Consider the following 13,057-nt stretch of genomic DNA (forward strand, 5'->3'; position numbering starts at 1 on the left):
TTTCTTGCTTTATGCTGACTCAGTCTTCCAGTAAAATTTTTGAACAAAATGTCAAAAAGAATGCTTTCAAAATTTCCCCATTATCTCTGATGTTTAATATAGATTTCCTGTAGGTAGCCTTTGTTATAATAAGGAAATTCTCTTCTATTCCTAGTATTCTAAGGCTCTTTCTCACGAATGAACATTGAATTTTATCAACTGCTCCTCCTGCATTTATTAACATAATTATATGATTATTTTCCTTTATTCTTTTATTGTGGTAAATTGTATGACTGATTTCTGAATCTGCAACCAACCTTGCATTCCTTATTCATTATGTATTATCTTTTTAATGTATCACTGGATTCAGGAGGCTAATCTTTTTAGGAATTCTATATCTTTGTTCATAACTGAGATTGATCCATAATTTTCTTTTCTTTAAACACCCTTGCTAGATTTTGATATCAGGGTTATGCTGGCTACATAATACAAAGTAGAAAGTGTTCCCATATCTCAGTTTTTTGAACTAGTTTGTGTAAGTTTGGTTTTCCTTTTTCTTAAAATGTTTGATAGAATACAACAGATTAGAATCTTGGTGTGGAATTTTTTAATGAAAAGTTTTAAATTACGAATTCAATTTCTTTAAAAAATAGGACTATTCTGATTTTATGTACCTTTTTAGTTTTGACAAGTTGTACTTTTCTAGGAATTTATCCTAGAAAGTTTATTTACATTGTTCACAATATTTTCTTATTATCCTTTTAAAGTTTGTAGGATCTGAAGTGATTTCCCCTTTTACATTGCTTACATTGGTAATTTTTGTGGTCTCTGTTTTTTCCTTGATCAGTCTTGCTGGAGACTTATTAAATTTATCAGTCTTTTCAAAAGAGCCATAATTGTTACTTTAAGTACTGCTTTAGGTACATCCAGAATTTTTATTGTTTAAAAAGATATACTTCAGTTCAAAATATTTCCTAATTACCTTTGTGATTTATTTTTTGATGCAGTAGTTATTTAGAAGTATATAACTGAATTTCAAATCATTGGATAATTTCACACATAAGATGAACTCAACACATGCTACCCCCATATTTTGATGAACTCAACTATAAAACCTGGACAGAAGGCTAGGCCTAGCTATTTATGAACTCTGGAAAGCAAATAACAGGTAGATAGATGGGGGAAGGACCTCAAAATTCGAAATATCACAGAAGTGGGGGTATAAACAAGATCCAAAGTCTCATAACATAATATCCAAAATAGCTGGGATACAAACCAATATTACTCAACATATGAAGAACCACAGAAATCTCATCTTGTATGGGAGAAGATAATCAACAGACACAAAAGGCAAGATGACACATATGTTGGAAATATCTAACAGGATTTTAAAAGCAGCCATTGTGAAAATGCTTAAACTATCAAACACAAAAATGTTGAAACAAATATTTAAAAAGAAAGTATCCAGTGAGATTTAGAAAATAAAAAGAACCAAATGGAAATTTTAGAATCAAAAAATATAGTAACCACAATTTAAAAATTCGCTAGATTATAAGTGAGAACACAGTACAGAAAACAGAGGAGTCAGTGAACTTGAAGATAGGTCAATAGAATTATCCAATCTGAACAAGGGACAGGAAAAAAAATTGGGGAATAAGGAACAGAACTTTGGGAACCTGTAGAAAAACAGTAAAAGGTAGCAAAGGATAGATATATAAATCAATGTAATAGAATTGAGAGTCTATAAATAAACCTATACATTTATTATGGTTTAACCTATATATGTATTATGGTCAATTGATTTTCAACAAGTGTACCAAGATAATTCAATGGGTAAAGAAAAGGCAATTCAACAAATGGTGGTGGGAACAACCAGATATCCGCATGCAAAAGAATGAATTTGGACCCTTAACTCACCCAATATACAAAAATTAACTTAAAATGGATCATTGACATAAATAGAAGAGCTAAAACAATAAAACCCTTAGAAGAAGACATAGGAGTAAATCTTCACAACCTTGAATTTGGCGGTTTCTTCGACATGACACCAAAAACACAAGGCACAAAAGAAAAAACAGATAAATTGGACTTGATAAAAATTAAAAATGTTTGTACATCAAAGGACATTATCAAGAAGGTGAAGAAACAGCCTACAGAATAGGGAAAATAGTTACAAATTATATAAAGCAGTCCCCTTATCTTTAGGGGATATATTCCAAGATCCCCAATGGATTACTGAAACCATGGATAGTACTGAACCCTATTACACTATGCTTTGTCCAATACATACATACCTATGATAAAGTTTAATTTGTAAATTAGGCATAGTAAGGGATTAACAACAATAACTAATAATAAACTTGTAACTGAATATAACAATATACTGTTCACAATTTCAAGAATAGAAGATTCATTCTTACTATAGATAGATCTTAGCAACCTCAGCATATATTTTCTCTTTCCCAATTAAGTAAAAAAATTTCACCTTTTCACTTAAAGGAAGCACTTTATGGCTTCTCTTCAGCATTTCTGAACTGCTAGCATCACTATCTTGTGTCCTGAGGCCATTACTGAGTAAAATGAGGGTTACTTGAACATAAGCACTGCGATACTCTGACAGTTGATGTGATAACCAAACAGCTACTAAGTGACTAATGGGCAGGTAGCATATACAGCATGAATATGATAGACAAAGGGGTGATTTGTGTCCCAGGCAAGTTGGAGTGGGACAGCGTGAGATTTTATCACACTATTCAGAATGGTTCTAAATTTAAAATTTATGAATTGTTCTAGAATTTTCCATTTAATATTTTTGGACCATGGTTCACTGCAGGGAACTGAAATCCTTGGAAAGTAAAACTGAGGATAAGGGGGGATTATGTATATGATAATAGTATGGCATCCAGAATATGTGTAGAACTCTTACAACTCAACAATAAAAAGACACACACCTCAATTTAAAAATAAGCATTCAACACAGGACTGGAATTCCTACCCAGAACAATTAGGCAAGAAAAAGAAATAAAAAGCATCCAAATTGGAAAGGAAGATGTAGAATTATCTCTGTTCACAAATGACCTGATCTTACATGTAGAAAACCCACAAGAAATCTGTTAGAACTAATAAATAAGTTCAGCAAAGTGGCAAGATAACAAAAATCAACACACAAAAATCAGTTTTATTTCCATGTACTAACAATGAATAATCAGAAAAGGAAAGTAAAATCTCATTTATAATAATATCAAAAATAACAAAATACTTATGCATAAACTTAACCAAGGGGGTGAAAAACTTGTACATTCAAAGCTATGAAATGTTTCTGAAATAAATTAAAGACACATATAAATAGAAAAACATCCTAAGTTCATGCATTGCATAACTTAATATTGTTAAGATACTATACTACCCAAAGCTATCTACAGATTTAATGCAATCACTATCAAAATCCCAGTGGCTTTTTTTTTTCAAAAATAAAAAAATCCATCCTAAAATTCATATAGAATCTTAAGGGATCCCAAATAGGCAAAACAATTTTGAAAAAGAACAAAGCTGGACAATTTACATTGCCTGATTTCAAAAGTAACTACAAAGCTAAAGTGTGGTACTGGCATAAAGACAGACATATAAACCAATGGACCAGAATAGTGAGCCCAGAATTAAATTCTTGCATATATGGTCCAATGAACTTCAACATGGGTGTCAAGACCACTAGATGGGGAAAAGACAGTCTCTTCAATAAATGATGTTGGAAAAACTGGATATCCACATGCAAAAGAAAGAAGTTGGACCCTTATCTTACACCACATGCACAAATTAACTCAACACCGATTAAAGACCTAAACGTAAGACCTAAAACTGCTAAACTCCTGGAAGGGAACATAGGGAGAAATCTTTATGATATTAGATTTGGCAAGGACTTCTTGGATATGACACCAAAAGCACAGCCAGCAAAAGCAAAAATAGACAAAGCAGACTACATAAAACTTAAAAAGTTCTATGTATCAAAGGAAACAACTGAGTGAAAATGCAACCTATGGAATGGGAAAAATATTTATAAATCATATATCTGATAAGGAGTTGGAATCTGGAACATATAAAGAACTGCTACATCTCAATAAGGAAAATATAACTTGATTTAAAAGTAGTCAAGACTTGAATACACATTTCTCCAAAGATGATATGCAAATGGCCAACAAACATATGAAAAAATGCTTGACATCAGTGGTCATCAGAGAAATGCAAATCAAAACCACAATGAGATATCACCTCACACCCATGATGATGGCTACTATTTTAAAAAGTCAGAAAATGACAAATATTGGTAGGGATGTGGTGGAGTTGGAACACTCATGCATTAGTGCTGAGATTGTAAAATAGTGCAACCATTACGAAAAACAGTGTGAAGTTTCTTTTAAAAATTAAAAATAGATCTACCATATGATCCACCAATCCCACTTCTGGGTATATATCCAAAACAATTGAAAGCAGGATCTTGAAGAGATATTTTCTCCATTTTTTCATCCACTGTGTCCATCTTCCCCTCTAATTTTTTTTACATATTTTAATAGTTACTCTAAAGTTCCTTGTCTATTAATTACAATATCTGTGTCATCTGTAGGCCTTTCTCTATCAACCTTTTGTTTTGATCATCTGTGATATTCTCTTGTTTCTTTACATGTCTGGCTTTTTAAAATATTATATGGTAGAGTTATTAAAAGGAGCCAGATATATTGGACTAAATATTATTATTTCCCAGGGAGAAAGCATGCCCATTCCTGTATCAAGCAGCTAGGATAAAAATCTTACTACTTCCATCCAGTCAGAAGCTACCTGCGTCAGCTCTATTGCTATGTTAGTTATTCTCTGTTTCACTTTGGTTTGCCAGGCTTTGGGCACAGGGGAGATCTGCCCATTTCCCACTTCCTGGTAGGAATTTTAGATCTAAGAAACATGAAATAATGAATATCTCTCTTTCTGTTTTCAGCTCAGGTCCCACCTTCTTATGCCTCCATATTCTTAGCAAGTCCTAAAGGGTAAAGTCAGCAGGAGAGGAGAACTAACTCTATGTTGTGGGCTTCTACAGATTTCAGTCTGTCACATCAGCCCACATGATTGTTATAAGCCCCATTAGTTTCTCTTTACCCCAGAAAAGTTCATCTTTGTGTGACAAGCTCCATCTTTTACCTTTCTACACTTCCAGACAGGACAGATGCCTCTGGGAGAAGAGTGGCCACTGGTCTCTACTCATTTACTCATTGTCTCTCTCTGGAACATAGTTCATTTAGACTTATCTTTGTATTCATAGCTCTCTGGTGTCTTTTCTTTAATCTATACTTTTTGTTTTATCTGTTGTTTTCTTATTGTTATGGTTGGAGCAATGGTCTTTGATAATCTTCTACGTCCTAACTAGTAGCAGAACTACTGGATCACTTTAATCCTAATAGGAATTGAGATGATTCAAAGTTGGGCTTCCAGTCCATGTATGGGCTGGTCTTTTTGTTACTCCAAAGGGCCTTTTGCAAATAACCAACAACTATGGCATATTCTTTCATGAATTCTTCCCTGACTACTTGGGTGTGGAGAGGGGGAAGGGGTGCTTTTAATTCCCTATCATTTGTGTTCCATCTAGGTTGTGGTATGAGGCCAAGACATACTCTGGTGGGGAAGAAAGAATGGGGAACTAGATTTTATACTGCTTTACCGCCATGGCCAATGGGGCCACATGGTGCCAGGGACCCTCAACCTGGATTCTCCACTGAACTCAGTATTAGGTAGAATTTAGGTATATTAAGGTAAGAAGTGGGTAAAGGTAGATTGGTTGGCCTTAGTAACAAGCATATCTGTTTCTCTCATTATAGCATGAAAAAGCAAGTATTTGTGAATTTCTTACCTATTTCCCCCCAGGAGAGAGAATGGGAAGTGGGGATCACTGGTGAACACTTAGAACAAATGAGCGTTTATTTGAGTAATCCCATCTACATAATGAATCCGATGGAGTTGTTGAAGAGTCTGCAATGCCTCTTCTCTAGACTTTTGTGATGCCTCTTTTCAGAGTTTGTGATTAATTTGTTCAAACTCACCGGCAGCTTCCAAACAAAAAATAATATTAATTAGCTATTCCCCTTGTCTTGGGAGCAGACATAAGGACCTTGAACTCCCAAAGCTTCTGTTAACAGAAGTGGCCTCAGATTCTCTATGGGAGTATTAGCTCTGCAAAGAGGCTTCCAATTTTCTCCCAGATGAACCCAGTTTGAACTCTGTCCACTTTGAAGTTGATCCATTAAATTAATTATAAGAACACTTAATCTTTGAAGTATGCTGTATCCCAAAGATTCAATTAAAACTACAGAGAACTGATTATGACAACTCACGGTTTAAAAACTGACCTAAACTAATTGCCTTGCAGGTATGAGAGAATTGAAATCCCAATCCATATTGTACCTCATGTCACCATTGGGAAAGTGTGCCTTGAATCAGCAGTAGAGCTGCCCAAGATCCTGTGCCAGGAGGAGCAGGATGCATATAGGAGGATCCACAGGTAGAGACCCTCTTCTGTCCTTTTATCTTTAGCAACTTTTGAGCCCCCTTTCCTTTCACCTCTCTGGGAGAAAGCTTTATAGCAGTGTCCAGTCATACTGTATCATAACAATCTCTTTAACATTTGTTTTTCTCCTGCTATACTTTGGATCCTTCAAAGGCAAAGACAGTTTCTTCTTTCGTTGTGAAAACAAGAAAAACCACAACATCTTAGTAGTCCTGTTGCTTGCCAAACACTAGGTCTTGCCCACTAAATGCATACTATGTCAAGGCTTTGGTGAGAGACAGTAATTTCAAAATTATCTCTTTGAATTATCTCTTGAATTTTTGAATAAAATAATATACCCTAAATCATTAAAAAGTTAATGAAAATTTAAATCACACATATTTGTCTAATGTAGTTGGCAAAGGTCTGATGCAGTTAATTGTTTTGTTATAGTCCATGACCATTTTATTTTCCCTTCAGTGCTATTTTGCTACTAACCTAAACTATTTTATCCCTTTAGCCTTACACATCTGGACTCAGTAACCAAGATCCATAATGGCTCAGGTAAGATTTTTTTCCTTGAATATAGGCAGTGATCCTTGAAATACTCAGCTGACAGAGGCAAATTTAGTTTAAGTGATTGAAGTGATGGGTACAAGTGATCCTTGGGTTTCCTTTCCCAAGAGTTTTATGATCCTGCTCCCAACATTTCTTTTGAACCCTGGGGACCCATGAATGCTGTAAATGCAACGTAGAGTAAGAAAGGAGGAAAGACAGGAAAGAGCTTTATGATAGATCTACTCAGTGGTGTGCTGGCACATGCTTAACAACTAGTTCTCAAGGAACAGGTAGGGCGCTAGTTTGTTCTGTTTGCCAGTTTCCATGGCATAGTATCCCTAGCATGGCTGATTTCAAGTAACTAACATGGCATCAATTTCCTAAAATTGAAATAATTGGCCCTTGTGAGCCAGTGATGAGCTGGTTCTAGCACACCAGTACCAGCCTACTGTGATGAGAATTGAAAGAGATGGATGGACAGACAGATAGACAGATAGAAGGGAAGGCATGAGGGATAAAATCCTATCATGTCAATAAATATAGAAGGAATTCCTATACAAGGCAAAGGAACAAAAATCTCAATACAGTATATATACTAACTCACTTTTCCCCCAAAATACACACCTCCCCAGCCACACTTTCTGACTAACCCTGACTCCCTGGTCATTCTTATCATTCTGTGCAATCTTTCCCTATTACTGGTAAGGTCACCAGTGAGGACAAAGGGGGAAGCTTTCAAGTGGTATAGGCAATTACTTTTTGAAGAAAAAAAGGGAGAAATAGCTTGGTCTGTCTGTCTCATCATTTCTTTTTCTTTTTCTTTAAAGTAGACTTTATTTTTTTATTTCTTTGGTTTTTTGTTGTTTGTTTGTTTGTTTGTTTTTTGAGACAGTCTCACTCTGTTGCCTGGGCTAGAGTGAGTGCCGTGGCGTCAGCCTAGCTCACAGCAACCTCAAACCCCTGGGCTCAAGCGATCCTCCTGCCTCAGCCTCCCGAGTAGCTGGGACTACAGACATGCGCCACACCTAGCTAATTTCTTTCTATTTTTAGTAGAGATGGGATGTCACTCTTGCTCAGGCTGGTCTCAAACTCCTGACCTCAAGTGATCCTGCTGCCTCAGCCCTCAGAGTGCTGGGATTACAGGTGTGAGCCACTGTGCCCAGCCTGTCTTATCATTTCTATCTGGGTTTTGTAAAACATAACAAAGAATTAAAAGTTAGTGGCCGGGCGCAGTGGCTCACTCCTGTAATCCTAGCACTCTGGGAGGCCGAGGCGGGTGGATCGCTCAAGGTCAGGAGTTTGAGACCAGCCTGAGCAAGAGCGAGACCCCATCTCTACTAAAAAAAAAAATAGAAAGAAATTATCTGGCCAACTAAAATATATATAGCAAAAATTAGCCGGGCAAGGTGGCACATGCCTGTAGTCCCAGCTACCCGGGAGGCTGAGGCAGGAGGATCGCTGAAGCCCAGGAGTTTGAGGTTGCTGTGAGCTAGGCTGACGCCACGGCACTCACTCTAGCCCGGGCAACAAAGCGAGACTCTGTCTCAAAAAAAAAAAAAAAAAAAAAAAAGTTAGTAATATATATAACCATACGGTAAAGCTACAGTAATTTAAAAAGTATAAGTAATAGCTCAAAATGGACAAATAGATCAGTAGAACTAAGCAGAGCCCAGAGATAGGTCCATGTATATATAAGAATTTATATTTAATAAAAGTATTACTTCAAATCAATGTAAAAAAGGATGGATTATTCACTAAGTAGTACTGGGACAGTTCATTTGGTTGTTAGTTCATTCATTCAGGAACCATATGAGTGCCTACTTTGCTGGCACTATTTTGCTCTATAGTGCTAAGCAAAGCAAAAGAGACCATCTTAACCTACATGGACTTACATTTTATTTCCATTTGGGGGAAAATAGATTCCTACCTAATACCCTAACACAAAATAAATTCCAGATGTATTTAAACGTTTACTATTAAATATGGTACAACCAGTTTGGGAAAGAGGTTGGCAATTAAAATTACCAAATGTTCCACTGGTTCCATACCTAGGCATATACCCAAAAGAATTGAAACAGCTATTCAAATAAAAACTTGTACACAAATGTTCATAGCATTATTATTCACAATATCCAAAAGGTGGAAAGAACTCAAATGTGCATCAGTGGATGAATGGATAAACAAAGTGTGATGTAGCCATACAGTAAAGTACTAGTCAGCAACAAAAAGAACAAACTACTGATACATGAACAACCTGGATGAGTCTCATGAACATTATGCCAGGTGAAAGAAGCATCACTCAAAAGGCTACATATTCTAGAGTTCTAAATTCAAGAATAACTAATGTATAGTGACAGCAAGTAGATCAGTAGCTGCCTGGAGCCAGAGGTGAAGGGTATTTTTAACTACAAAGGGAACTGCAGAGGGGATTCTTTGGGGTGATGGAAATGATCTATATCTTGACTTGCAAGTGGTTACACAGGCTGTCCTACTCATTAGGTTACTATAAAGTAATACCTGAGGTTAGGTAATTTATCAAGAAAAGAGGTCTATTTGGCTCACGGTTCTGCAAGCTATACAAGAAGCACGGCGGCAGCATCTGGTTGGCTTTTGGTGAGGGCCTCAGGCTGCTTCTACTTATGGCAGAAGGGGAAAGGGAACTGGCATGTGCAGAGATTACATGGCAAGAGAGAGAAGGGGGAGGTGCAAGGCTCTTTTAAACAACCAGCTCCCGTGAGAACTATTAGAATAGGAACTCACTCATCACGATGAGGAGGACACCAAGCCATTCCTGAGGGATCTGCCCTCATGATGCAGACACCTCCCATTAGGCCCCACCTCCAACACTGGAGATCAAATTTCAACATGAGGTTTAGAGGGTCAAATATCCAAACCGTAGCAGAGTATACGTTTGTCAAAACTCATAGAACTGTATACTTTAACTTTGTTCATTTTATCATCTGTAAATTACATCCCAATAAAGCTCATTTTAAAAGCTAAAAAAATACGGAGGAAAATATAAAAGAATATTTTTCAAACACTAGGGATGTCATGGCCTAAGTATAATCTGAGAACCTGAACTCACGAAAGAAAAGTTTAACTAAATAAAAATTAAAGAGTTTTTATAAGCCCCTACAAAAAAATTTAAAATGTTAATTATAATCTTTAAAAGAAGTATGGATTAAGATAAAATTACCAGTTTTTCACCTTTTCTTTTGGCAAAGATTAAACTGAGAGATAAGTAAGGATGTAAGGGAAGTGAACAGTCCCCCTGTTCCTGGAGGTATAATTTGGTACCATCTGGAAAATACTGGATAATTGGTTTTAAAATGTACATGGACTTAGGTCTAGCAATTCCATTTAATCACAGTTTTTGTAATAGCAAAAAATTGGATGCCACTGAGATGTCCGTCAGTAGGGGACTTATTAAATTGGTCCATCCATTCAGATGAATATTCTGCAGCCCTTAAGAAGGAAAGCTAGATCTTTATTGACACAGAAAGATGTCTGTCATATATGGCTAGGTAGGGGGAAAAGTAACACCCAAAATGATACGGTTTTTATTCAAAAGCATACACATATATGTATACATATATCTGGGAAGATATGCCTCACAGTGTAACAGTAGTCATTTCAATAAGAGTCACATATTATGAGAGAGAAAAATATATTTCCATGAGGTGGAATTTATTTTGGAAGAGTGCCATGAAGCTCAACATTCACAGTAAGGCATGAAAGTCGATAACTCCCTTACTCTTCATCCCTCTGTTTTTTTTCTCATTTTAGAAGAAGAAATTTTTAATTAATATATTTATTTCTTCAATATATACAACATTTAATAAGCAGTTTTACTACAGGGCTCTGTGGAAAACCAAGTTGCAGAAGGCAGAGTTCTAGCTCTTTAGGAGGTTACAGTGGTTTACAGTGTGGGAACGTCTGAGGGGCTAGGGAAAGGAAGCCTTCTATGGCTCTAAGACCTTTTGCCTAATGAAGTAAACAGCCAAGCCTTCCTCTGGCTTATGGTTCCAGGGGTGCTCACGATGGCCTCAGAATAAGTAGCTTCTTTGCTTAGCTCTTCTGTCTTTCCCCTGGCTGGGCATAGAAAGTTGCTTACAGTCCTACTTATTACACCCTTTGTACTTCCCCTACAACCCCTTCTTTCTGTGCTCATGGTTGGGTTATTGGTGGTGGAGTGGGAACATGCTAGTGGACAGTGCTTTTCCACAATTATCTCATGTATTTTTTTCCTACTGAAGTTTTTACCAAGAATCTGTGCAGTCAGATGTCAGCAGTCAGTGGGCCTCTTCTACAGTGGTTGGAGGACAGATTGGAGCAAAATCAACAACATTTGCAGGAGTTACAACAAGAAAAGGAAGAACTTATGCAAGAACTTTCTTCTCTAGAATAAAGCAGGAGACAAAGTGGGGTAAAATTTTTTTTTTTCGATTTGTGTACTAAATGTGACCTGAAAATGTACATAACTCATGTGCAGGCAGACAATGGAGCCGCTCTTTTTACATCCTAGTGGATAAGTTTTTCACATGTAATAAATGTAAGATATCTTCCTAAAAGTTTCATTAGAACTTACTGAACCCTTCTACCCATAACTGGCCTACAAAAAGCATATGCAAGATGATTTAAGAAGAATATAAAAGTTATTTTTTAAAAAGGCTATGGGAGGTACATTGGCAAGGGATATCTTGGAATAAAATGTCGGGAGTGTATTTTAAATGTTTGTTTTGCCATTTTTTAACTTGGAAGTCTTTATTTTCATTTTCAAATACATCCACTGCTGAGAGTAAGTTAAAGGAAGAAGAGTATTTCATATTTTTATTTTGTAGTTATGATGCTTATGCTGAACAAGTAAATAATAAGTACACTAGGGTTAGTGCGAAGTGTAGGTGACTCAATAGCACCCCACCTCTATTATTTGCCCATTCAGAGGCATGTCTCATGTCTTCCCTCTTGATCTCTAAAATATGTATTCTGAAATACCTATCTCTTGAATCTCTGTGGGTGTCCTTTTTAAACAAACAGATGAGTTCTAGCATATTTGACTCTAAAGTGAATTCCTATTGAGCAGATCCTATCTGCCTTGGAATTTCCATTATAATATAAATGTGTTCTTCCAGAAACATTTAGGATTTAGGGTGTAATAAAAATCATGCTTTAAAAAGTTCAGTTGCCTTATTCTTATCATGTGTAACCACAAATGATAAGTCTGTTTTCAGAAGAGTCAGGACTATTGCATACAAGAAATTAAAGTAATAAAGATTGTTTTCAATGTTTTTTTCTTCCTGTTTCTCCCTAGATATTGTTCTGCAAATTTGAAAGTGTAGTCCAGAACCACCTCCATCAAAATCAATTGGAGGTCAAACTCTGTCTTTGGTGGTAGAACCCAGAATTCTGCATGAACTGCCCAACTGATTCTGAGGCATACTAACATTTGAAAAGTACTACCCATAGGGCATGTGGAATGTCAACGTTATGTTTTCCATAATTCCCCACAGAACCAGTCCTTCTCTATTCTTTTTCTTTCCCTATAGGAAAGATAAAAATATCCAGTATAAAATTAATTAAGCTAAATCAATTTTGAAGAAGAAAAAGTTGGAGGACTCACATTACCCAGCTTCGAGACTTACTATAAAGCTGTAGTAATCAAGATAGTATTGGCAAAAGAAGGACATATAGATCAATGGAACAGAAGAGAGAACCCAGAAATAGACCCACATAAAATATGCCCAACTGATTTCAACAAAGTGCAAAAGCAATTCAGTGGAGGAGAGATAGCCTTTTCAACAAATTATGCTGGAGCAATTGGACACCTATAGGCAAAAAAAATGAACCTTGACCTAAACCTCTCATCTTATATAAAATTTAACTCAAAATGTATCATGGACTTAAATGTAATACGTAATTACAAAACTTAGAAAAACGTCATAGAAGAAAAATCTTTAGGATCTTGGGCTAGGCAACAAGTTCTTGGACTTCACCCCA

The 13,057-nt window shown here is 36.2% G+C and overlaps 1 protein-coding gene across 3 annotated transcripts in view; it reads left to right on the forward strand.

Annotated features, from left to right (window-relative positions):
• The window catches only part of BRCC3 (BRCA1/BRCA2-containing complex subunit 3), a 74,805-nt gene extending 61,988 nt beyond the window's left edge, over nucleotides 1-12,817 (forward strand). For 2 of the 3 annotated variants that reach the window (XM_045538941.1, XM_045538943.1), the window contains 4 exons: nucleotides 6,386-6,517; nucleotides 7,023-7,066; nucleotides 11,317-11,486; nucleotides 12,372-12,817. In XM_045538941.1, coding sequence (XP_045394897.1) covers nucleotides 6,386-6,517; nucleotides 7,023-7,066; nucleotides 11,317-11,468 — 328 coding nt within the window. In that variant the 3' untranslated portion in view covers nucleotides 11,469-11,486; nucleotides 12,372-12,817. Of the gene's footprint in view, nucleotides 1-6,385; nucleotides 6,518-7,022; nucleotides 7,067-11,316; nucleotides 11,792-12,371 lie in introns of those variants that run through there. The other variant, XM_045538942.1, reaches the window with a different exon arrangement.
• The last annotated feature ends 240 nt before the right edge of the window (nucleotides 12,818-13,057 follow it).

Source organism: Lemur catta, chromosome X, assembly GCF_020740605.2.
Source record: "Lemur catta isolate mLemCat1 chromosome X, mLemCat1.pri, whole genome shotgun sequence".
Taxonomy (NCBI): Eukaryota; Metazoa; Chordata; class Mammalia; order Primates; family Lemuridae; genus Lemur; species Lemur catta.